The 26,668-nt window shown below is 38.4% G+C and overlaps 2 protein-coding genes across 4 annotated transcripts in view; both read left to right on the top strand.

The window, feature by feature from the left end:
- The window catches only part of ANXA4 (annexin A4), a 73,685-nt gene extending 54,329 nt beyond the window's left edge, over nt 1–19,356 (top strand). The window contains exons 9-13 of the mRNA XM_027131916.1: nt 3,789–3,882; nt 7,085–7,180; nt 8,130–8,188; nt 9,210–9,332; nt 18,269–19,356. Coding sequence (XP_026987717.1) covers nt 3,789–3,882; nt 7,085–7,180; nt 8,130–8,188; nt 9,210–9,332; nt 18,269–18,328 — 432 coding nt within the window. The 3' untranslated portion in view covers nt 18,329–19,356. The remainder of the gene's footprint in view (nt 1–3,788; nt 3,883–7,084; nt 7,181–8,129; nt 8,189–9,209; nt 9,333–18,268) is intronic.
- Nucleotides 19,357–22,650: 3,294 nt separating this feature from the next.
- GMCL1 (germ cell-less 1, spermatogenesis associated) overlaps nt 22,651–26,668 on the top strand; it is a 48,455-nt gene continuing 44,437 nt past the window's right edge. Inside the window, exon 1 of one of the 3 annotated variants that reach the window (XM_027131919.1) lies at nt 22,651–23,142. In XM_027131919.1, the coding sequence (XP_026987720.1) occupies nt 22,883–23,142 (260 nt within the window). In that variant the 5' untranslated portion in view covers nt 22,651–22,882. The remainder of the gene's footprint in view (nt 23,143–26,668) is intronic. The other 2 variants (XM_027131917.1, XM_027131918.1) reach the window with 2 other exon arrangements.

A 26,668-nucleotide genomic window follows, 5' to 3' on the forward strand; every position in this document is an offset into this window, starting at 1 on the left:
CACACACACACACACACACACACACACACACACACACACACACACACGCCCTGCCCCCACTAGAAATAGACACAGCGGCTTCCTGCAAATGGGGAAACTCCTCAGGGAAGACTTGGGCTGTGTCTCAGGTGCCTCCACTGGACCAGTAGCATGTCCTCCTGTTTGAAATTCATCCAAATGAAAAGTGAGGAGCTCAAAGGAGAATCCACTTCACCTCGTTCTGGGGGAAAAACCAGGTCTGGATATACTGTTCATCATTTCAAGATCAAAGAGCATGAACATCAACAAATCCCAACTCAAACACTTTGTGGTCTGTGAACAAACTGGGCCACAAAGGGAGGCAAACATGGGCTCACTGTATGGAAGAGACAGATTTCAGATCGCTTTGGATCCTGACACAAATGAGAGAACAACAGATTTTAATTAAACAAGAGCCAAAAAATAAAAAAGATGCAATGAGAAAATAATGGAGATGAAAATGGAGCTGGATGAAGGGCAAGCAGAGATAAAGAGAGAGCTACATGAGTGGGGGAGAGGTGTTCTTAGGAACAAGGAAAGACAGAATCTAAATGTTTATTAGAAGCAGAAATGATCAGAAATGACATTGCAGAAAACAATCATTGTGGAAGGCAGTACTAAAAAATCTCCAGGGTTCAGAAGAAAAGGACAAAGCAATCAGAGAAGAGGAAGAATATAGAGGAAATACTGTGGAGATTAGAATCTCAACAAGAAGGGTGTGGACAAATTTGCCCTAAAATATATTTCAATATATAATAAATGTACAAATAAATTAAAGCATCTGGTCCTGGTGTAAGAATAGGGAGAAGTCAGTGGAATGATTAGAAAGTCTAAGAGCAGAACCAAGCCTATGTGAGAATATTCAGGAATACATACAGAATAGATGCATTTCAAGTCAGTGAAGAAAACACAGATTACTCAGTGGAGTTGGGACAATTGGCTAACCATTTGGGAAACAATAAAGTTAGATCCCAACTTTCACCTGACATCGTAATAAACTCCAAATAGATTGAAATTTTTAACACAAATGAAGCAAGCCATAAAGGTACTATAAGAAAGTATAGTTAAATATTCTTTTTTAAATCTGGAGCTGGGAACGGATTTTGTATGCATTTTCTTTTAAGGCAGAAACCATAAAGGAAAAGGGTTGATAGTTTGGCAAAAAAAAAAAAAAAAAAAAAAATGCACTGTCTTAGCAAACAATACCACAAACAAAATTACAAGATCAAATGATAGAATGGGAAGAAATTTCACCTTATGTATAATAAGCTTAATATATAAAGTACATAAGTAAACTACAGTTTTGATACTATGAATAAGAATGCCCCATTTCTCAAAAAAAAATGGTCCATGTGTATTAACAGGCAACTCAAAAAAAGGAAAAATAGAAATGGCAAATACACCAAAAGATGACCAACCTCACTAGTTATTTTTTTTTAATTAACACAGAAAGATACCATCTTCTACCCATTACTAAAACTTTACTCAAGTTCATTCTTATGGTATTTTACAAAAGTATCATTCTGTGACAGATTGAAAGTTCGTTCCTTGCCCACATGTTCTAGTTACTATTGCTGTATAACAAACCACCTCAAACTCAGTGACATAAAACAGCTACCATTTTAGTATGACCATGGATTCTGTGGGCCAATAATCCACACAAGGCACAGGTGAGATGGCTTGTCTCCTCTCTGCAATGTCAGAGGTCTTAGCTGGGAAGACTTGAGTAGCTGGAGGTGACTCAAATGGCTGGGGTTGAAGGCTCCATCACTCATGTGTCTGGTGTCTGGGCTGCAGTGACTCAAAGGCTGGGCTCATCTGGGGCTTCGAAAGGATCTCTTACATGTGGCCTCTCCAGGTGGCGTGGGCTTCCCAGATCATGGCGGCTGCATTTCAAGAGGGACCATCTGGAAAGGCAGCACTCCACGAGAACCAAAGCTGCCTGACCTTTCTGACCTAGCCTCAGAAATCAGTGTCACTGCCACCATGCTTTAGTGATTGAAGCAGTCACAAGCCTGCTGAGATTCAAGTTTGAAAAACACTGAATTAGATGAACCTTTTGTGCCCTCCCAGCTTTAAAATTCCACGGTCCTATGAACTGACTCTTTAATAGTGTGGGAATTAGAGAAGGAAGTGAAGAAACAGCTGAGTAAATGGAGGTAAGCCCAAGGAATGACACAATGTGTCAAGGTAGGGAATTTTGAGAAAATGAACAAGCCAGCTGCTGATTATAAATGAACAGTAGGGTTTAAAAATTTTTTTTTAATAAAATACATATAAAATTTACCATCTTAACCATTTTTAAGCATACAGTTCAGTAGTGTTAAATACATGCACATTGCTGTGCAGCCAATCTTCAGAACTTTTTCTGAACTTGCACAACTGAAACGCCATGCCTGTTAAACAACTCATTTCCCCCTCGCCCCAGTCACTGGCAACCATCATTCTACTTTTGGGCTCCATGATTTTGATGCATCTAGGTACCTCATATAAGTAGAATTATGCAGTATTTGTCTTCTTGTGACTGATTTATTTCACTTAGCATAATGTCCTCAAGCCTCATCTCTGCTGTAGCATGTGTCAGAATTTCCTTCCTTTTTGAGACTGCCTTGTATTCTATTGTGTGTGTATATACCATGTTTTATTAATCCATTCATGTGTCAATGGACATTTGGGTTGCTTCCACCTTTTGGCTATTGTGAATAATGCTGCTTTGAATATGGGTATACAAATAACTCTTTAAAATCCTAACTTCAAGTCTTTTGGAGATATACCAAGAAGTAGTATTGCCAGATCATATGGTAATTTCATTTTACTTTTTTTGAGGAAAAGCCATGCTGTCTTCTATAGTAGCTGCATCATTTTACATTCTCACCAACATAGCACAAGGGTTCCAATTTCTCCACATACTCATTAACACTTGTTATTTTCTGTTTGTTTGTTTTAAATAGCAGCCATTGTAACGGGTGTGAGGTGTTATGAACAGTAGTTTTGATTTATCGATAATACCGTATAGTTAAAGGGAATTCCCTGGCGGTCCAGTGGTTAGGACTCCACGCTTTCACTGCTTAGGGAGTGGGTTTAATCCCTTGTCGGGGAACTAAGACCCCACAAGCTTCACAGCACAACCAAAAAAAAAAAAAAAAAGTAATAATATAGTTAAAGTAACCAGAATCAATTTCTTATATTTCTACCAGGTTGGAATATAAGCAATTACTAATGGGGTCCTGGTTCTACTGTGAGACCTTCTGTAGTCTCAAGCAAATCACAGATCATTCCAGAGTGGTGTTGTCCAATAGACTTTTCTGTGATGTTGAAAATGTTCTACATCTGCACTGTCTAGTATGGGTAGCCACTAGCCACAAGTAGCCACTGAGCACTTGAAATGTGGCCAGTATGACTGGGGAGTTGAATTTTTAATTTTATTTAATTAATTAAAATTCAAATAGCCACATGTAGCTAGTGGCTACTGTATAGGACAGCCCAAGTCTAGGGCATTCCTTTCGGGTCTTAAGACAGAAACATGTAGTCTGCATGTAGGGAGCTGCTGGTGTTTGCCCTGACTCTCAGGGAGATATTATAGAGTCCCATTAGTTTTATACCTAAGGAAAAATCCTGAGTCATTTCCACTCACTGCCAACACCACTTCCACCGCCATCATCAACAAAATAAAACTAAGCTAACTCTGCTCTCTGAAGTTCTGGAAATATTTACATATGTCCTGGCACCTGCTCCATTGTGTTTTAAACTTGTACTTTGTTTGGCTTCAGGACCTGTATGAGGCTGGAGAGAAGCAATGGGGGACAGATGAGGTGAAATTTCTAAGTGTTCTCTGTTCCCGGAATCAAAATCATCTGTTGCATGGTAAGGCACTTGCCTCATTGTCTAAAGAAACTATTTGAAAGATAGTGAAAACTATATCACCTGTAATTGATAACCTTTTTCCCTTTACTTGGTACAAAGATCTAATTTTACTGAACTGTCTTAGATGTCTTACCTTGGAAATTTATGGGTGCAACAATGTGCATGAGGGCCAATTGCTGAAAGATTAATTATGAATAATTAGCAGATATATTCATAGAAGTTTGGAATTCCTGTTGGTAGGAAACTGACCTCCATAGTCAGTCCTTTTTCTAAAGCAGCTCCATTTAAATTTAGTTACATAAGACAAAATCTTTAGTACATCAGCAAGCAATAAAATAGAAATGTTGGTTGACATTTATTCCTATTTAACATCCAAGTTGTAAAAACTAATAGAGGGCTTCCCTGGTGGCGCAGTGGTTGCGAGTCCGTCTGCCGATGCAGGGGACACGGGTTCGTGCCCTGGTCCAGGAAGATCCCACATGCCGCGGAGCGGCTGCGCCGGTGAGCCATGGCCGCTGAGCCTGCGCATCCGGAGCCTGTGCTCTGCAACGGGGGAGGCCGCAACAGTGAGAGGCCCGCGTATCGCAAAAAAAAAAAAAAAGCTAATAGAAGTGTTTTTTTAGGGGGTATGTTGCATAAGATGAATAGTGGATGATTTCAGATTTTATTTCCTATGTGTAAAGTTTCTAATTTGCTTCTGATAATGCTAGTCTTTTTAATGTGATTTTAACTTCTTTGGGAAAAAGGTACTATATGATTGTAGAATATTTATTGTCAGGTTTATTTTCTTCTTGTAAACAGCAATAAAGGTTCAATAAAATATTTCATCTTTTATATAAGCTTTTGAGGTCTTTATGCTATATCCTAATTTTATAAACTCATCATGCCCTTATAATCACTCACAATTTATAAAACTTGTGGGAAATTTGAGAAGAATGAGTTTGCTAAATTGAAAACGTGAAAAAAATGGAAAATTACAACACATTTGGAAGTTGCAATTATTTCAGATATTCCACAGTGACAGTAGGTGATTACTCCAGTTAATAAATGTCATGGGCAGTCATCAGATGCACCAACTTCTGACTCAGATCCTTATTTTTTTTGCCTTCTCTTGCCTGATTACTAGTAAGGCAAATCTCTCCCTGGTGTTATTTTCCAAGAACTGCAGGTCCTCAGAAGCCGATTTAATGCAAATATATTTGTAACAATTTTCGCTTCCAGGCATAAGTCAATTGTTGGGCAGTTATGAAACATTTGCTTGTAAGCCACTGGAAGAAAATCTTTTCAGCATTATTTGAATAAAGAAAACATCATAATTTTCTTACCAACCAACAATAGTAGTGAGGATTCATAATAACTAAGATTTTGTTAATTATCTTCTAGGTGCAGTGCTAAGCATATTATAAGCATCCCAGTGAAGCAGCCATTATTTTCCCCATTTTACAGTGGAGAACACTGAGTCTTAGAAAATGTGTCAATTAGATTTTTAAATTCCAAGAAATAGGCACTGAATAATTACATAGGAAAAGAGAAAATCATATAGAAGGGGACAAGAGGGAAAATGGAAAATACTAGAGGTCCATTGAATTGAAGGGAGAACTGAACAGCTCCAGAAAGACTAGAAATCAAGGCAGTTCTGAGGATCTCAGTAGAAGGGAGTCATGGATTTATTTCTAAGGCAGAGTTTCCTAAAATCTCGTCTCCATTAAAAATGCTGATTCTTGGACCCCTACTTCAGACTGGCTAACTTAGGATTTCTGAGAGTGACACGCAAGGAGTTTAACAGGTTTCCCAGGTGATTCTTATGTTCTCTGAAGTTAAAGATGACTCAGTGCTTTTGGCTATCCTCATCATATCTGCTCAGTTAAAAAATTCCCAGGAGAGTAAGACTGATTGGCCCTGGTTGGATGAACTGCTCACTCATTTGTTAGAGCTTGTCATGTATGTTGGGGGGTAGGGGTGTTCCTGGATTGACAGCCCTGTGAGAATCACTCTGATGGGGGTGGAGTAGCATCCCAAAGAAGGCAGTGTTAAGAAGATAAACAGCAGATATCCACTCTAAGAAGCCTCCAGAAGGAGGCAGCAAGAGAGAAAAATATGTTCATAATATTCAAAAATACTTGGTAGAAAAGGGGAGAAATTTTAATTATGTTAAAGTCTATTAAAAGGTGCAAGCAACTGTTACCAAATGTGACCAAGTTTTGAAAAGGTTGAATTGCTCTAGTTATTTTTTTAATTGACGTATAGCTGATTAACAATGTTGTGTTTGTTTCTGGTGTACAGCAAAGTGATTCAGTTATATGTATATGTATATACATATATATATTCTTTTTCAGGTTCTTTTCCATTATAGATTATTACAAGATATTGAATATAGTTCCCTGTGTTATAGAGTAGGACCTTGTTGTTTATCTATCTTATGTATAATAGTTTGTATCTGCTAATCCCAAACTCCTAATTTTTCCCTCCCCCACCTTTCCCCTTTGGTAACTATAAGTTTGTTTTCTATGTCTTTGAGTCTGTATCTGTTGTGTAAGTTCATTTTTATCATTTTTTAGATTCCACATATAAGTGATATCATGTAAAATTTGTCATTCTCTGTCTGACTTACTTCACTTAGTATGATAAACTCTAGGTCCATCCATGTTGCTGCAAATGACATTATTTCATTCTTTTTTGTGGCTGAGTAATATTCCATTGTGTGTGTGTGTGTGTGTGTGTGTGTGTGTGTGTGTGTGTCTGTGTATACACACACCACATCTTCTTTATCCATTCACCTGTCGATGGACATTTAGGTTGCTTCCATGTCTTGGCTCTTGTAAACAGGAATTGCTCTAGTTTTGATGTGCTGAAAGGAAGATGAACATACAGGTGATTGCCAAGCTTATTAAGGAAACAAGGAGAAAAAAAAGCAAATCTCTCCAGAGGTTATCTCCACTTTATGTAGTGAAAACAGGGTCCCACATAAGGGAAATGACTTGCCTGAAGTCCTCCAAGATTCACAATATTCCTTCCTCCTCTCCTCTGTTCCATTCCACTTGCCATATGCATCCTGGTTCTCACCCACATTGCTAATTAGTTTCCTCTTGAAATATACCAAAGAATAATAGTATAGTCTAGTTAAAAGATGCTCATTCTCTCTGTACAGTTTAGTTTCCTCTATTCTTTATTATTTATATTTTCATTTTGTTATTGTTTGTAGTGTTCGATGAATATAAAAGGATATCACAGAAGGATATTGAACAGAGTATTCAGTCTGAAACATCTGGTAGCTTTGAAGAAGCTCTGCTGGCCATAGGTAAGCTGGTAGGGGGTGGGGAGTGGAGAAACAAATATTTATAGACTTTCCTCCTTATTATCAATTTGTTGTCATGGGTTGTAGAAATTTTTTTTCAGGGATAAAAAAATTGTTTAAATCATTCATGACATGTGATCCAGAAATTTTTTTTTTAATTGGTTTATTTTGGGTTGCACTGGGTCTTCGTTGCTGTGCACGGGCTTTCTCTACTTGAGTCAAGCAGGGGCTACTCTTGGTTGCGGTGTGCGGGCTTCTCATTGCGGTGGCTTCTCTTGTTGCAGAGCATGGGCTCTAGGTGTGTGGGCTTCAGTAATTGTGGAATGCGGGCTCACCAGTTGTGGCTTGCAGGCTGTAGAGCACAGGCTCAGTAGTTGTGGCACACAGGCTTAGTTGCTCCACAGCATGTGGGATCTTCCTGGACCAGGGCTTGAATCCGTGTCTCCTGCATTGGCAGGTGGATTCTTAACCACTGTGCCACCAGGGAAGTCCCGTGTGACCCAGAATTTTAAGCGAGAAATATTATATATAACCTGATTGTTATTGTACCATGTGGCTTTATCTATTTTATATCCTCTGTGCCTTTATATCTTAGCACGTGGAAAGGTTAATCCTATACTAGCTGCATCTTGCAAGTCTGTGAATGGTTAGAACTAATAACTGTTTCATATGGTACAGATAGCAATAATCTTTTTGAAATTTTATGCTGCCTTTTGCTTTAATGGCCTTTATTAATTATTTGTCTAGGAACTTGACAATAAATTGAGGGTACTTTCCATCTGTGAAAATGCTTTTAGCATAGCCTATGCTCATAAAACATTGGCTAAATTTTTCGACAAAGCAATCAAAAGATACTACTTCACACCTTGTAGAAACAATGGGAACAACTGTCTCTTCTTGTTTTGCAGATTTTATCTGTAATCTTTTCATTTCTCTTTTTATCTCTTGACAGTAAAGTGCATGAGGAACAAATCTGCATATTTTGCTGAAAGGCTTTATAAATCTATGAAGGTAAGTGGCCTCATTGTTAGCATCTGAATGGCTCTGAGGGTCTTGTGTCCACCTTCATATGCTTACTTATATCCCCCATGCAAATTAGCCAAAATCAGCTTGAGCTATTCAGTTCAATTCTTCAAATACTTCACTGAGTGCTTGCTAATAATAATGCTAGGTAATATTTATTGAGTACTTATAATGTGTGATCACTGTTCCTAATACTTTATATGTATAATTTTATCCCCACAACAGCTCTGTGGGGCAGGTACTGTTATCATCTTCCATTTTACAGATGAGAAAACTGAGGCATAAAGAGGATAGGCAATTTGCCCAGGGTCCTCAGTGAGGAAAGGAATGGAGCAGGGATGCAAACACTGACAGTCCAACTTCAGAGCCCCAGCTCCTAACCATGCATTGTACTCCGTGCAAGCACCCTTGCTGAGAGCCATGGGAGGGGCAAGAGAGATCAAAATGCAATCCCTGGTCTCAAAGAACTTCTAGCTCTGAGAGGAAGGCAGCTATGTGCAAAACACCAGTAAGAACAAAATAGAATGTAAGACGGTAGTTGAGGATCCAAATATTATAGGAACACAGAGGAAAGGGTATTTAAAAAAATATTTGTTTGGGGGTGAGCATCAGAAAAGGACATATAAAGAAATTGGTATATTTGAGCAGGACCTTAAAGGAAGTTTTACATCAGAGGGTTTTACATGGTAGGAAGGATGGTAAAGCTGGGAAGGGAGGATGACATGGTGGGTGGATCACTGTATGTGAGGCAGGAGGGCTGGAGAACACAGGGTATGTCCCTAGAAGGGCAGAGAGCTATCTCCTCTGGTCAGAACACTGAGTGTTGAAAAGATAAGTTGGGGAAACCCTTGAGCTCTGTGGTAAGGAACCAGACTCCACAGGCCTCTAAGGTTAGAGTACAAGGGATGTCATCGGGAGACTGATACATAGTTTACCTTGATAGACTAACAAAGAGCACTGTCTGAAAACTAGCTCAGCTTTGCATGCAGGAATCTTGTTTCTTCCTTAGGGCTTGGGCACTGATGACAACACCCTTATCAGAGTGATGGTTTCTCGAGCGGAGATTGACATGTTGGACATCCGGGCAAACTTCAAGAGGCTCTACGGAAAGTCTCTGTACTCCTTCATCAAGGTGGGTCACAGCAGCCTTGCCTTGGCCCAGAGGAAAGTGCTGATGAAAGGAGGGGGTTCTGACCTAGGTTTTTAGACACTTCTTATCCTCTCCTTGGCAGAGAGGATTCCATTCCATTTAAGGATGGTACTCTAATTCAGATATTTCCAGTCTCTCTCCTTTCCCACAGATGTTTAAATGTCTGCCTGGTTAGAAGCTGGAAATGTTTGCTTTCTAAATAGAGTTAATTATTTCATGTTGACCCCAGACAAAGAAAGATTATATATATATATATTTTTTTGGAGTGTCCATATTTTTTTTTAATTTTATTTTATTTATTTTTTTATACAGCGGTTCTTATTAGTCATCAGTTTTATACACATTAGTGTATACATGTCAATCCCAATCTCCCAATTCATCCCACCACCACCCCCACACCCCCTGCCGCTTTCCCCCTTGGGGTCCATACGTTTGTTCTCTACATCCGTGTCTCAATTTCTGCCCTGCAAACTGGTTCATCTGTACCATTTTTCTAGGTTCCACATACATGCGTTAATATACGATATTTGTTTGTCTCTTTCTGACTTACTTCACTCTGTATGACAGTCTCTAGATCCATCCACGTCTGTACAAATGACCCAATTTCGTTCCTTTTAATGGCTGAGTAATATTCCATTGTATATATGTACCACATCTTCATTATCCATTCATCTGTCGATGGGCACTTAGGTTGCTTCCATGACCTGGCTATTGTAAATAGTGCTGCAATGAACATTGGGGTGCATGTGTCTTTTTGAATCATGATTTTCTTTGGGTATATGCCCAGTAGTGGGATTGCTGGGTCATATGGTAATTCTATTTTTAGTTTTTTAAGGAATCTCCATACTATTCTCTATAGTGGCTGTATCAATTTACATTCCCACCAGCAGTGCAAGAGGGTTCCCTTTTCTCCACACCCTCTCCAGCATTTCTTGTTTGTAGATTTTCTGGTGATGCCCATTCTAACTGGTGTCAGGTGATACCTCATTGTAGTTTTGATTTGCATTTCTCTAATAATTAGTGATGTTGAGCAGCTTTTCATGTACTTCTTGGCCATCTGTATGTCTTCTTTGGAGAAATGTCTATTTAGGTCTTGTGCCCATTTTTGAATTGGGTTGTTTGTTTTTTTAATATTGAGCTGCATGAGCTGTTTATATATTTTGGAGATTAATCTTTTGTCCATTGATTTGTTTGCAAATATTTTCTCCCATTCTGAGGGTTGTCTTTTGGTCTTGTTTATGGTTTCCTTTGCTGTGCAAAAGCTTTTAAGTTTCATTTGGTCCCATTTGTTTATTTTTGTTTTTATTTCCATTACTCTAGGAAGTGGATGAAAAAAATCTTGCTGTGATTTATGTCAAAGAGTGTTCTTCCTATGTTTTCCTTTAAGAGTTTTATAGTGTCCGGACTTACATTTAGGTCTGTAATCCATTTTGAGTTTATTTTTGTGTATGGTGATAGGGAGTGTTCTAATTTCATTCTTTTACATGTAGCTATCCAGTTTTCCCAGCATCACTTATTGAAGAGACTGTCTTTTCTCCATTGTATATCCTTGCCTCCTTTGTCATAGATTAGTTGACCATAGGTGTCTGGGTTTATCTCTGGGCTTTCTATCTTGTTCCACTGATCTATGTTTCTGTTTTTGTGCCAGTACCATATTGTCTTGATTACTGTAGGTTTGTAGTATAGTCTGAAGTCGGGGAGTCTGATACCTCCAGCTCTGTTTTTTTCCCCCGAGACTACTTTGGATACTTGGGGTCTTTTGTGTCCCCATTCAAATTTTAAGATTTTTGTTCAAGTTCTGTAAAAAATGCCATTGGTAATTTGAATCTGTACATTGTTTTGGGTAGTACAGTCATTTTCACAATACGGATTCTTCCAATCCAAGGACATGGTATATCTCTCTATCTGTTGGTATCATCTTTAATTTCTTTCATAAGCATCTTATAGTTTTCTGCATACAGGTCTTTTGTCTCCCTAGGTAGGTTTATTCCTAGGTATTTTATTCTTTTTGCAATGGTAAATAAGAGTGTTTCCTTAATTTCTCTTTCAGATTTTTCATCATTAGTGTATAGGAATGCAAGAGATTTCTGTGCATTAATATTGTACCCTGCAACTTTACCAAGTTCATTGTTTAGCTCTAGTAGTTTTCTGGTGGCATCTTTAGGATTCTCTATGTATAGTATCATGTCATCTGCAAACAGTGACTGTTTCACTTCTTCTTTTCCAATTGGTATTCCTTTTATTTCTTTTTCTTCTCTGATTGCCATGGCTAGGACTTCCAAAACTATGTTGAATAATAGTGGGGAGAGTGGACATCCTTGTCTCATCATTCCTGATCTTAGAAGAAGTGCTTTCAGTTTTTCACCACTGAGAATGATGTTTGCTGTGGGTTTATCATATAAGGCCTTTATTATGTTGAGGTAGGTTCCCTCTATGCCCAGTTTCTAGAGAGTTTTTATCATAAATGAGTGTTGAATTTTGTCAAAAGCTTTTTCTGCATCTATTGAGATGATCATATGGTTTTTATTCTTCAATTTGTTAATATGGTGTATCACATTGATTGATTTGCATATATTGAGGAATCCTTGCATCCTTTGGATAAATCCCACTTGATCATGGTGTATGACCCTTTTAATGTGTTGTTGGATTCTGTTTACTAGTATTTTGTTGAGGATTTTTGCATCTATATTCATCAGTGATATTAGTCTGTAATTTTCTTTTTTTGTAGTATCTTTGTCTGGTTTTGGTATCAGGGAGATGGTGGCCTCATAGAATGAGTTTGGGAGTGTTCCTTCCTCTGCAATTTTTTGGAAGAGTTTGAGAAGGATGGGTGTTAGCTCTTCTCTAAATGTTTGATAGAATTCACCTGTGAAGCCATCTGGTCCTGGACTTTTGTTTGTTGGAAGACTTTTAATCACAGTTTCAACTTCATTACATGTGATTGGTCTGTTTATATTTTCTATTTCTTCCTGGTTCAGTCTTGGAAGGTTATACCTTTCTAAGAATTTATCCATTTCTTCCAGGTTGTCCATTTTATTGGCATAGAGTTGCTTATAGTAATCTCTTAGGATGCTTTGTATTTTTGCGGTGTTTATTGTAACTTCTTCTTTTTCATTTCTAAGTTTATTGATTTGAGTCCTCTCCCTCTTTTTCTTGATGAGTCTGGCTAATGGTTTATCGGTTTTGTTTATCTTCTCAAAGAACCAGCTTTTAGTTTTATTGATCTTTGCTATTGTTTTCTTTGTTTCTGTTTCATTTATTACTGCTCTGATCTATATGATTTCTTTCCTTCTGCTAACTTTGGGTTTTGTTTGTTCTTCTTTCTCTAGTTCCTTTAGGTGTAAAGTTAGATTGTTTATTTGAGATTTTTCTTGTTTCTTGAGGTAGCCTTGTATAGCTATAAACTTCCCTCTTAGAACTGCTTTTGCTGCATCCCATAGGTTTTGGATTGTCATGTTTTCATTGTCACTTGTCTCTAGGTATTTTTTGATTTCCTCTTTGATTTCTTCAGTGATTTCTTGGTTATTTAGTAACGTATTGTTTAGCTTCCATGTGTTTGTGTTTTTTATGTTTTTTTCCATGTAATTGATTTCTAATCTCATAGCATTGTGGTCAGAAAAGATGTTTGATATGATTTCAATTTTCTTAAATTTACTGAGGCTTGATTTGTGACCCAAGATGTGATCTATCCTGGAGAATGTTCCGTGCGCACTTGAGAAGAAAGTGTAATCTGCTGTTTTGGGATGGAATGTCCTATAAATATCAATTAAATCTATCTGGTCTATTGTGTCATTTAAAGCTTCTGTTTCCTTATTTATTTTCATTTTGGATGATCTGTCCATTGGTATAAGTGAGGTGTTAAAGTCCCCCACTATTATTGTGTTAATGTCGATTTCCTCTTTTATAGCTGTTAGCAGTTGCCTTATGTATTGTGGTGCTCCTATGTTGGGTGCATATATATTTATAATTGTTATATCTTCTTCTTGGTTTGATCCCTTGATCATTATGCAGTTTCCTTCCTTGTCTCTTGTAACATTCTTTATTTTAAAGTCTATTTTATCTAATATGAGTATTGCTACTCCAGATTTCTTTTGATTGCCATCTGCATGGAATATCTTTTCCCATCCCCTCATTTTCAGTCTTTATGTGTCCCTAGGTCTGAAGTGGGTCTCTTGTAGACAGCATATAGATGGGTCTTGTTGTATCCATTCAGCAAGCCTGTGTCTTTTGGTTGGAGCATTGAATCCATTTACGTTTAAGGTAATTATTGATATGTATGTTCCTATGACCGTTTTCTTAATTGTTTTGGGTTTGTTTTTGTAGGTCCTTTTCTTCTCTTGTGTTTCCCACTTAGAGAAGTTCCTTTAGCATTTGTTGTAGAGCTGGTTTGGTGGTGCTACATTCTCTTAGCTTTTGCTTGTCTTTAAAGCTTTTGATTTCTCCATCGAATCTGGATGAGATCCTTGCTGAGTAGAGTGATCTTGGTTGTAGGTTCTTCCCTTTCATCACTTTAATTATACCATGCCACTCCCTTCTGGCTTGTAGGGTTTTTGCTGAGAAATCAGCTGTTAACCTTTTGGGAGTTCCCTTGTATGTTATTTGTCATTTTTTCCCTGCTTCTTTCAATAATTTTTCTTTGTCTTTGATTTTTGACAATTTGATTACTATGTGCCTCTCCTTAGGTTTATCCTGTATGGGACTCTCTGCACTTCCTGGACTTGGGTGGCTATTTTCTTTCCCATGTTAGGGAAGTTTTCGACTATAATCTCTTCAAATAATTTCTCTGGTCCTTTCTCTCTCTCTTCTCCTTCTGGGACCACTATAATGCGAATGTGTTGCGTTTAATGTTGTCCCAGACGTCTCTTAGGCTGTCTTCATTTCTTTTCATTCTTTTTTCTTTATTCTGTTCCGCAGCAGTGATTTCCACCATTCTGTCTTCCAGGTCACTTATCCGTTCCTCTGCCTCAGTTATTCTGCTATTGATTCCTTCTAGTGTATTTTTCATTTCAGTTATTGTATTGTTCATCTCTGTTTGTTTGTTCTTTAATTCTTCTAGATCTCTGTTAAACATTTCTTGCATCTTCTCGATCTTTGCCTCCATTCTTTTTCCGAGGTCCTGGATCATCTTCCCTATCATTATTCTGAATTCTTTTTCTGGAAGGTTGCCTATCTCCACTTCATTTAGTTGTTTTTCTGGGGTTTTATCTTGTTCCTTCATCTGGTACATAGCCCTCTGCCTTTTCATCTTGTCTATCTTTCTGTGAATGTGGTTTTTGTTCCACAGGCTGCAGGATTGTATTTCTTCTTGCTTCTGCTGTCTGCCCTCTGGTGGATGAGGCTATCTAAGAGTTTTGTGCAAGTTTCCTGATGGGAGGGACTGGTGGTGGGTAGAGCTGGATGTTACTCTGGTAGGCAGAGCTCAGTAAAACTTCAATCCGCTTGATGGTTGGTGGGTGGGGCTGGGTTCCCTCCTTGTTTGGCCTGAGGCGACCCAACACTAGAACCTACCTGGGCTCTTTGGTGGGGGTAATGGCGGACTCTGGGAGGGCTTATGCCAAGGAGTACTTCCTAGAACTTCTGCTGCCAGTGTCCTTGTCCTCACGGTGAGACACAGCCACCCTCCACCTCTCAAGAAAGATTATATTTTAATGAATGGTTTTAAGAGCACAATTTCCATTTCTACCTGCTTACAATAAAAGAGAAGCAACTGAATCAGTCATCCAGAACCACACCCAGGGCCAGCTGAGGTCTGCTGAAAATATGGGAAAACATGATAGTCATCCTGGATTGCTATTCTTTACCTGGCACCAGACTTCTAGGAGTCCTAACATGGCATGGGAGTGATGCGAAATGATTCACGTCTCTCAAAACCCCTCATTACTGGGACTTTGCTTCTTGAGGATGCCAGAAGTGCCTCAGGAATATGAAGCCAAACCCATTTCCCTAGAAGTTGGTGTTGCCAGCACAGATCAGGATTTGATCTGTGAATTAAATATTCTGATCCTACTCATAGCTTGGAGAGGTTTAACTACTAGGTGATTTGAGCTGCAGAGTTTATGACTATGTCTACAAGGCATTTAGGAACTTGTTTCTATTTCTGTACAGTCTGTGAGGTCACTGTTTTTTGCAGAGCTGAAATATAGCTAGGTGTAAGCAAAACAATTTTAAGATTCAAGGATGACCATAAATGAAGCTATGGGAAAATATATTTGTAACATATACTTATAATGTAGGGTTAATATCCCTATATGAGGAACTTATACAAATTACTAAGAACAAGGAGAAAAATCCTAAGAGAAAACTGGACAGAAAGAAAACATGAGCTTCATGAAAGATGAGACACAAATGGACAATAAATAGGTACAATGTTTAATCTCACTAATATACAATGGATTGCAAATAAAAGCAAATCATCATTTTTCACCTAATACCTTAACAAAGTTTAAAGAGGTCATAACCAGCATTGAGAAAGGCTTGGGAAAATCTCGCCGTCTCTTATGGAAGCACTATAAACTAGTCTAACTTTCCGGGGAGGCAACTTGCCAATAAATGTTTAAAAAATAAACTATACCTCTTACTTAGTTATTATATATTTAAGAATATCTTTAGGCAAAATAATAAGATAAAAGTGCGCTAATCCACAGAATGGGAGAAAATAATATCTAGTAAGGGTTTACTATCCAGAATATATAAAGAACTCCTAAAACTCAATAACAAAAAGACAAACAACCCAATTAAAAAATGACAAGGGATTTAAATATCGTCATTTCTCCAAGGGAGATACACAAATGGGCAATAAGCACGTGAAAAGCTATTCAACATCATTATGAAAACCACAGTGAAATACCACGTCGTACCTACTAAGATGGCTATAATTTTTAAAACATGGAAAATAACAAATGTAGGAGAGGATGTGGAGAAATTAGAACCTTGTGTATTGCTGGTGTGAATGTAAAATGGTGCAGCCGTTGTGGAAACAGTTTGGCGCTTCCTCAAAAATTTAAACATAGAATTACCATGTTACCCCGCAATTCCACTTCCAGGTGTATACTCAAAAGAAATGAAAAAGGGGACTTAAACAGGTATTTGGACACCAATGTTAACATTATTTATAATAGCCAAAAGGTGGAAACAACCTAAGGGTCCATGAACAGGTGAATGGATAAACAAAATGTGATATATACACACATAATGTGAATGAAGTTTCCGATACATGGATGAACTTTGGAAACATGCTAAGTGACCTAAACTAGACACAAAAGGACAAATACTGTATATGATTCTACTTACATGAAATATTTAGACTAGGTAAATTCATAGAGACAGAAGGTAGATTAGAGTTTACCAGGGGCTGGAGGATAAGGGGAATAGGAAGTTCTTGCTTAGTGGTTACAGAGTTTATTACACATTATTTTAATTTTTATTAACCAATAGAGAATGACTCAAATTATGGGAAATCTATCCAGTGGAATACTATACAGACACTAAAATGATGGGGTAAAAAATATTGATTGACTAGGGGAAACAGCACAATAAATACATTTACATTATATGTTTGTATATATATAAATACGTTAATATGTGTATACACACACTCACACAACACTGGAAGAAATTTAAAATAAAGAATACATTGCCCATTCAATAAAAATTGTCAAAAGAAACAGAATAGAAATAGAAAATATGTAAATAATAGAAAAAAGACAGGAGTAAGGTTACAAATTTAAGTTATAATAATAAATAAACTCTCAGGTTAGGTAAAAATATAAAATCCTACTCTATGCTGTTTATAAGGAACAATTGAAATACAGTGATATGTAAGAAGCTTTAAAAAGAAAAGGCCAGGGAAAAGAACATTTGACAAAAAGAAAGCAGGGATTATACTATAAGTAAAAAGAAGAATTTAAGGGGAAAAAGCATTAAATAGGACAAAGTAATAGATCACTTTATATTGATAAAAGCAACAATTTACAACAAAGATTAAATTACCATAAAACGTTAGTTGCCAAATAGTATTGCATTCAAATATATAAATAAGAAACTTGAGGCTCCAAAAGAAGACGTTGATGGAAATACTATGCTAGATAGACTTTAACACATCCTTCTCTTTTGGCAGATCAATGAGATAAAGTATAAACAAGGGTGTATTAAGATTGATTTTAATAGATATACATTAAACTTTGAATCCCATCCCATCTTTTCTAGTGCCCATGAAGCACTAGCAAAAATTGATCTATTAATTAGGCCATGAAAAATTCTATGTAGAAATTATAGCACCTTTCTGGAAGGCTATTTTGCAACCCATATTCAAAGAAAATACATGATCATTAATCTGGTAATTCCCATTTTATGAACATTTATCCTGAATACATCATTCAAAAAATGCACAAAAATTTATAGTATGTTTATTGCAGCAGTGTTTATAATAGTGAAAAATTGGAAAAAAACCATAAATATCCAATGGGGGGTAATCAAATAAATTATTTTACCTATGTACAATAGAATACTCTGTAACCATTAAGGAATGATACTGTGGAAGAGTATTTAATAAATTAAAATAGGGAAATAGGTATAGAAGTTTAAATAAGTAGAATATGGAAGAATACTACAATCCCATCATGTAGGAATCTATATCCATAGAAAAAAGTCTGGAAGGATATGCAAAAAACAAAATGTTAGGCAGAGTAATCTCTAGATGTTAGAATTATAGATGATGTTTTTATATTCTTTTATGTCTATTTTCTACATTGAACAGGTGTTCTTTTTATAATAAAAAATAACAAATGTCATTTAAAAAAAAAAACCTCTCTAAGAATGATCCTGGCAAGACTGAAAAAGTTAACCTAGATGACTTTGAGCTGTGTATTCTATTTTTAAACCCATTTATCTGATTGTAACTCTGCTTTCCTTGTCCCCAGGGTGATACATCTGGAGACTATAAGAAGGTATTGCTCATTCTCTGTGGAGGAGATGATTAAAATAAAATCCAGAAAGGATAGGAGGATTCCCTACACTTCGCATTTTTTTTAACTTCATTTTTCTACACTGCTACTAGCATTACCTCAGAATGGTTATTTCCAATTAAAATGCCTACAGATGCCTCCTAAGATATAGACTGCATTATTATTCATCTGTAATTACTCACTATGATGCTTTAAAGCTGTACTTGCTTTTCAAAGCTTATAAAACCTAAAAGGAGATTTTAAATTAGAAATAAGAATGTGCTCCATGTTTTCAACAGATTTCTTCCTTGTTTGTGTTTCACAGAAATTGGAATATATTAAATTATTTCATATTTTCTTTTCGGTGAAAACTGTTGAAATGGAAGACTGTTCTAAAATCACTTTTCTTCCCTAATTCTATTTTTAGAGTGGCTAGTAATTTCTTGGTTTGAAATTGTGAGCATCTAGTTAGTAAGAAAATCTATCCAATTTGCTATTTTACATGTCATAGTTTGAAAGCATCCACAGATCTCCTTTGTTTAGGTTTTTGTCTAAAGTGTTAGTTGATCTTTACTAAGTTTGGCATTAGAGACTTCCTCCATCACATCTTATGTTACCATCTCAGTCTCTCCAGGTTAAAGTATACCAAACTCACCAACTCTTCTGAACGAATTCAATTCTAAATGTGGTTATACAGATCATATATGTCTGGTTACCAAACATAAATGCTGAACATTCCACAATATTATGGTTAATAATAACAATATAATAAAATAATAATAATGGTATTGATCCAGCTTGAAGATGAATGTGAAAGAATTGTGTCAAACTGCGTATTCTGGTGATGGTGTAGTGCTCTGAATTTATTTTTACTTAAAGAAAAATTTTTGTGCCCAAAATTTTTAAAATCATTTTCAGTTTTGTTGATTTGTAGTAATTTATACTTGCACTGTGCCTTTCAACTCTATAATTACTGTAAAGGTGTACTTGGATTTAATTTAAAAGTTCACTTTGTATACAACATGGAAAAATAATTTCAATAAAACACAGTGCCTTTCAAATGACGTGTATGCTTTCTCTGACTGACTTTTCTGCTTGTGAGTTTTTTCATCCTGGACTCTGAAAGTAGATATTTTTGAAGGATTTGTGTTACTCAATTTCTATTAGAAAGTACAACATTAGGCAAAATAACATATTTAATCTTATGTACCTCTGCTGCTGTAAAACTAATGTTCATATATACCAAACACTACTTAATGATATAAAATAGTATATTTAAGTTATCTCTGGAAATGAGTGATGCTCTCGGTTCTAAGGAGAACATTCATATTAAATAAGAATATTTGTCTTCTTCATTCTATAGTTATTTGCTGTATTTTGATGGGTGAAATATAAGGATTTGTTTCTACTTGCCTATTACAAGTGCTTGACTACTGGTGAAAGCTATTTACATGAATACTTAGTCATTCCAGTTAATTATAGGAAATAGTACTGCTGCTTCAATACCTACCCAGAAGAGCATGGAATTTCCAAATTAACGTTATTTGGCTTTGGAAGCATTACAAATTTGGGGGGGGGGTTATCTTTAAATTATATATGGCTTAGCCAGAATTTTAAAACAAATTACATATGTTGATGGGAAGCTTTCTACAGAGTAGGTTAAAGCCACCCTGGAGGAATGATTGATGTACTGAACAAGCATGACTTTGTAATATAACCAGGAAGCAACTTTGTTTTTTTTCTCCCACTGTCCATTTACATTTATTCATTGGGTCCGGTTCTTCTCCTGTCTTTAGATGAAAATTCAGATAGAGGATAGGGTCGTGACTTTTCTGGTCATTCTTTGGCTTTAAAAAGTCCTACTATAGAACTGTGTCATTTCAGCAATTAATGTTTTCATTCAAAATTCCAAACTTCATTTACAGTTGAGGCTTCTCCTCTCATTCAGATCTGGCTTATTGTCAGCAGGAAGCTGGAGTTTGGGGAGGGTGGTATGGTGGGCTTCTTTTCTTTCTTCACCTAGTCTTCTTTCTAGACCCTACTTCCCCTCCCCTACCTAGCAGAAGGGAGGAGAGTAAATGGGAGCAGGCAAGTTCTTATCTGTTAGTGCTGTGGTGGTAGATGATCAATGCTGTGTGACCCTGTCAGATGTTTTTTGTTTTTTAGTTCTGTCAGATGTTTAAATCTGATTCTTGTTGGCATTCTCCTGAGTTCCTTTACAACTCCATCACCAGTAAAATACTCATCTTTAGTTCCTTTGGCAAAGCAAATGCAGTTCTCCTTTTTCAGCCCCTAGGAATTCAAGCTCTTTGTGCTGAAGTCTGTTTGTCTTTCCACCCAGGGCTTTTAGACAGGATCTAAGATGATTCCATGCTGGCTGTCTTATAGTGGCCCACATTTGTTCCATGCGTATCCTTTGTGCTGACAAATTCTGGGCATGCAGGCTGATCCCGTAGCAGCAATCATTTTCTGCTCCTCCCCTACCCCCTACCTCCACCAAGCTGCCTCTGCTAGCCTCTCTCAGTTCAGACTTCTCAGAGTGAGTACACTGGGATGTCCAAATTACACATACCGCTGATGGGAGTATAAACTGGTGCAGTCATTTCAGAGAGCAATTTGGCAACAGATAATAAAGTTGAAAAGTTCCCAGCAAATTCACTTCTGGGGATCTATTTGGTGACTCTCTTGCACATGGTGTTTAATGCTGCTCTATAAGAGCAGTAAAGTAGAAACAACCTAACTCACATGGTGTTCAATGCTGCTCTATTAAGAGCAGTAAAGTAGAAACAACCTAACTCCCTCAGTGAGGGAAAGGATAAATTTTGGGTGTCACACAAGAGCAGTGAAAATTAACTATAGATTTGTTAATTGAATAAGTCTCAAAAGTATAATTTTGAGAGAGAAGAAAGGTGCAAAATGATAGGTATGAATGATTCCATTTAATTTACATGTCTAAACGTGCAAAAGAAAACGTATTGCTATGGGTACACGTATAAGAACGCGCATGGGAATAATGATATACACCATTCTGAGGATAGTGGTCACTAGAGTGGAGGGAGAGAAACAGACTGAGATGGAGAGGGAGCTTCTGCCTATCTGTATTGTTCTACTTAAAAGAATTAATCAAAACAAGTATAATACATTGAAGTTTTTATTAAAATTTAAGTTATTATACTTGTGGTGATAGGTATTTATCATATTACTCGATTTGAGTAATTCATTATAAATATTTCATTTATGGTATTTCATTATAAATATTTTCATTATAAACATTTTATTTAGAAAGTAGCCGAAGGGTGATGAACCTAGGGGCAGGACAGGAATAAAGACACAGATGTAGAGAATGGACTTGAGGACGCAGGGAGGGGGGAAGGGTAAAATGGGACCAAGTGAGAGAGTAGCATTGACATATATACACTACCAAAAGTAAAATAGATAGCTAGTGGGAAGCAGCTGCATCACCCGGGGAGATCCAGCTCGGTGCTTTGTGACCACCTAGAAGTGTGGGATAGGGAGGGTGGGAGGGAGACGCAAGAGGGAGGGGATATGGGGATATATGTATACATATAGCTGATTCACTTTGTTATACAGCAGAAACACAACGTTGTAAAACAATTACACTGCAATAAAAATGCTAAAAAAAAAAAAAAAAAAGTAGCCGAAGGGAATCAGGGAATGAAAGCTGACTGTCCAGGGTCCATAGCAATGGCTGCAAACTCCAGGCATACACCTGTAATTTTTGCTCAGACACCTGTAAGTTTTGCTCGGGTCTCCAGAAGGCACTTTAAAACCTGACAGTCCCGGTTCAGACCCTATTCAGACATCCCACTGCCGCTGGGAGGGAAGGAAAAGAGAACATGTAACGGTTGCCATAATCAGTTAAGGGCAGCGGAGAGGTGCTGCTTAAGAAACCCAAGGGCCTAGCAAAGTTCCACATTCTAGGTCCTCCTCTGTTGGAAAGCCTGCGCAGGGCGTGACCCTAGCTCATGGTGAACTCCTCCAAAGATGACCCCAAACAGCAATGTCTTTTTTGCCCCTTGCCTAACACAGGGCCCGGTAGACATCTGGAGCTTAAGGAACCTTCGCAGAAAGAACAAACGAGGTGGAATTGCCGGTCTTGCTAACACAAAGGGATGTATAAAGTAATTCTAAAAGCTAGCCCGGCCCCCAATTCAGGATTGCAGGTGGGCCTAGCTGACCTCACGGCAGAAAGCGCCAATCTGGCCACGCACGTCCGCGCTCCCGCCCTCATCCCATTCTGCGCAGGCTCCATCCGTGACGTACACGCACCTCCCCCCGCCCCTTCCGGAGGCTCGCCGTGCGCATGCGCTCTACGGCTCGCGCTTTATTGCGAAAGTCTGGGGGCAAGGTCCTGAGGTCCGCGCGCGCTGCGCGGCGAGACGCGGTGGGCGTGGCGGAGGATGGAGGCGGTAGCGTCCAACGCAACGGTCGGGGTTGCGCGTGAGAAGGTGGCGGTGTAGGCACGCGCGCTACGTGGAGGCCGGCGGTGGTGGTCGGGCCATGGCGGGAGACCGTTTTCGTTGGACTCCCTGAGGTGCGCTCCCTGAAAGTGTCGGCGAGCCGTGACCCATGGGCTCGTTGAGCAGCCGAGTGCTACGCCAGCCGGGGCGAGCCCGAGGCCAGCAGGAGCCGGGTTCTGGGGCTGGGGGCTCGGCCCGGAGGCTGGAGAGTGGTGGCGACGCGGCCGCCCACGGCTTCTGTTACTGTCCGGGCAGCCGTAAGCGCAAGCGGAGCGGAGAGGCCTTCTGCTCCTGTCACCCCGATTCCGAGACAGACGAGGATGAGGAGGAAGGGGACGAGCAGCAGCGACTCCTCAACACCCCTCGAAGGTACGTGGGGGGACGCGCCCGCACCTATTGGGCGGCTGCCGCGGTCCGGCCTGGGGATGAGCCCGGTGCCCGGGGGGCTTCGGGGGCTGCGGCGCTCCCCAGCCTGTGAAGAGCGGACGTGCCCTTGATGGGGTAGACCTGGGAGCCGGTCCGAGGCAGGGCGGATGGGGAGCACCTGGGGAGACGCTCGGTATTCTGGTTTGTAAACCACAGACGCCGCCAGGGTGGTGCTACAGCCCCAAGACGAGACTGAGAAACCCCAAGCTAGAGCTTGCCCCTCATTAAACCTTAGACAGGGCCGGCCGGCTGGCCCTTCGTAATACACCTTGGTCCTCTCTGAGCGGGTGGCAGTAGAATAAGATGTTTTGCATCCGGCTGCCTTCTATGGGCCAAGACACGTAAATTTAGGCTCTGAAGTGGGCACCCCTGTTGTCGGTCCACAGTGGAAGGGAAATGATTACAAACAGGAACTCTCGCTGTACAGGTGAAATTTATCAGTACTGTGTACATTTGTTCCTCACTAGGAACAGAGTCTTTCAACGTCTCTAGTACTCGAAGTCGTTGACCGTGGATATATGTAAGGCAGCTTGCTTAACCTTTTTTAGAAGAGGTGAAAAACGGAATATTTACTTGTGAACTGAAATGTAGTTTATAAGTGGAATAAATTTTCACATAAAAAATCCGGTTGCTCCTCTTTTTTTAAAGGCCATCAGTGGGTCACATAGATGTAATTTTTTAAACGAAACTTTGAAAGATTCTAAAATTTTATGCTACACGTGTTACATATTTATTGTCAAATAAGAGTATCATAAACAATCTCTGTTAGTAGTTTGATTTATAAATCCCTTCATACAGTTTTATGTATGAATGTTTATATTTACAAAAATGGACCCCCACTTCCAAACTGTTCAGTTACCTTTTTGGAGAATTAGTATTTTAAGAGCTCAGATTCTGAGTTCTAGTCTGTACTTTGCACTTAATAGCCTTATTTCCTCATATGTAAAATGGAGATACTAATACTTGCCTTATAGGACTTGACAAATATTAGAATGCATGCGATGCACAGTGCCAGGTATGGAAGCACTCAGTAAATATTAGGACTCCTTGATGAATTGGCTCCCCTTATCTTTACAAAATGTAAAGACATTTACATTCCTGATACTATAGCCACTGCCACTTTCTTTTGATAAGTGTTTAAATGTTACATCTTTTCCCACTCTTTCCCTTTAAACCTGTGTCTTTAAGTATCTTGTAGACAGCATTTAGTGGGGTCTTGATTTTTTAAAAATCCAATAGGATAATCTCTGTCTTTTAATTAGTATTTAGACCACTTGCATTCAGTGTCACTATAGAAATATATATGTCTGGGGTCCATTTCAAAGAAATCACACAGTAATTTGAACAGGGAAAGTTTAACCATTATTAGGAAGTAACAAGCGATTAACTACTAAAGGTAAGTTACTAAGGTAAAGAGATCTCTAAAAAATACAGGAATAGAGGACATAGGGAGCTGTCACTACTTCTAGGACTGAGACAGAATACCCAAGGAAGGAACAAATTTGGGCTAGGACCACCTTTCCCAAGCTGAGATTCAGATGTTGGAGGAGTTGTGGCCCACTGGATGGTAATGGAGTTTGCTAAGATGTGGAAGGCTGAGACTGGCAAGCGAGAAACTGCCCGCTGGCGTGCCAGCAAAACTAGCTTGGAGGCTGTCTGGTCCACGAAGCTGAAAATATTAACTGTCTAGACCTTTACAGAAAAAGTTTGCCAACCGCTGAACTACATGAGTGGAGTGGAATGGAAAGCTTCTAAAGCAAATTTTTGTTGGAAAATGCATGTCCGAGTCTAGTATGTGTTGTATCAGTACAAGATGCCTAGTTTATTCAGCTCAGCATGGATGAAAGGTGTTAGAAAATCTTGTATGTTGGCACTAATATGCTTCCTGAGGTTGTCTCATGTGCACTTCCACCTCAACTAACAGCTCCATGAAAAGCCTTGGCCTCCAGGCCCACCTTCTCTACCTTATACCTTTGTCAAGTGCGTGTTTTACGTTTACGTTAACAAGACTTAAAACTCAACTGTTCAGCAACCAGATCTTTAGTTTTACGTTCATAGGTTGTCTCTAAACATTGAAATCTAGTAAACAGTTGTTGTTATAGCTATGTAAATATTGTTCACTGCAGAGTCAAGTAGTGTGCTGGGATTATAAATCATACTTCTTGGGTCCAATGTCACAACCCCTTGTTTTTCTCTTGGGAGAAATTTTCTAACCTCATAATTAAATGGAATTTTTTTTTTACATTCCATCATGTTGGGCCCTATTTTCATTAGTAGCTTATTAGAAGAATACTTTTTCGTATTGCTTTTTTATTTTCTTAGACTTTCTGACTGCCTTCCCTCCCACCCCCGCCATTGACAAAATAATAATATTCCTTCATCATATCTTCAGATTTTTCTCTTTCCTAACACACTTGCATGGAGTCCTTCTTCTCTAAACCCAAGACTTCCCTCCTGGGTCCCTGCATCTTCTTGTTCCAATCTGGATCCATTGCTCTCTAGGTCTACACTTATCCTGGGACTTACTTTGACTCTGTCTCTAGGATCGGATCCACTGTTTTCTGTAGCCTGTATCTTTTCGTTTCTGAACTCATTTGAGGGAACTACATCCTCAAATATTTTCCTAAGAAAGGTGTAAAAGAAGGTAATTTGTGCTTATCTAGTTGTAAATTTAATCTCTCACTTTAGTCATCTTTTGATTGGGTGCAGAAATCTAAAATAACTTTTGATATCTTTGATGGTATTAATTCATTGTCTTCTAGCCTACCATACTGATGAGAAAATGTGATGCTGGTCTAATTCTCTTTTCTTTCTAGGTGACTTTTTTTCTCTCTGGAACTTCTGGAATTTTTTCTTTAGTGTTTTGGGATTTAACTAGAAGGTGCTTAACTGTAGGTCTTTTAATGGCCTTGGTAGTTGGTGGATCCTTACAATCTGGAGACTAGTTTGGGGAAACTTTCTTCTGTAATTCTCTTTCTCCTGTTATCTTTGTTTTCTCTTTCTTGGACCCCTCTTAACTGGATTTTGGATTTCTTGGATTGTACCTCTTTTCTCTTTTCTTTTTTTCCTTTCTAGGTCTTTTTTGCTTTGTGTTCTGGGAAATTTCCTTAACTTTCCCTTTTGTTTTTTTGAATTTCAGCAACTGTGGTTTTGGTCCCAAAGATCTCTTTTTTTTTCCCCCTTGTTCTGAGTAATACTTTAGCTTAGCATCCTATTATTTTATAAATGTAGTAATCTTAACTCTCTAGATGTACTAGTTATAATTAGAGTGTTAGAGTTTTTTTTTTTTACGTTCTGTTTTCCCTGAATTATATGTTTCCTCTGATGCCAATTTTTCTCTTTTTTAAAATAGTCTTTAATGCTGTTAATTTTCCTCATGTTGAGAGATCCTTGATTGTCTGCTTCAGAATGAGTCACTGGTTTGTGTGTGTGTGTGTGTGTGTGTGTGTGTGTGTGTGTGTGTGTGTGT

This window comes from Aethalodelphis obliquidens, unplaced genomic scaffold, assembly GCF_003676395.1.
Source record: "Aethalodelphis obliquidens isolate GAN/ISIS:26980383/991018 unplaced genomic scaffold, ASM367639v1 scaffold40, whole genome shotgun sequence".
In the NCBI taxonomy this organism is placed as follows: Eukaryota; Metazoa; Chordata; class Mammalia; order Artiodactyla; family Delphinidae; genus Aethalodelphis; species Aethalodelphis obliquidens.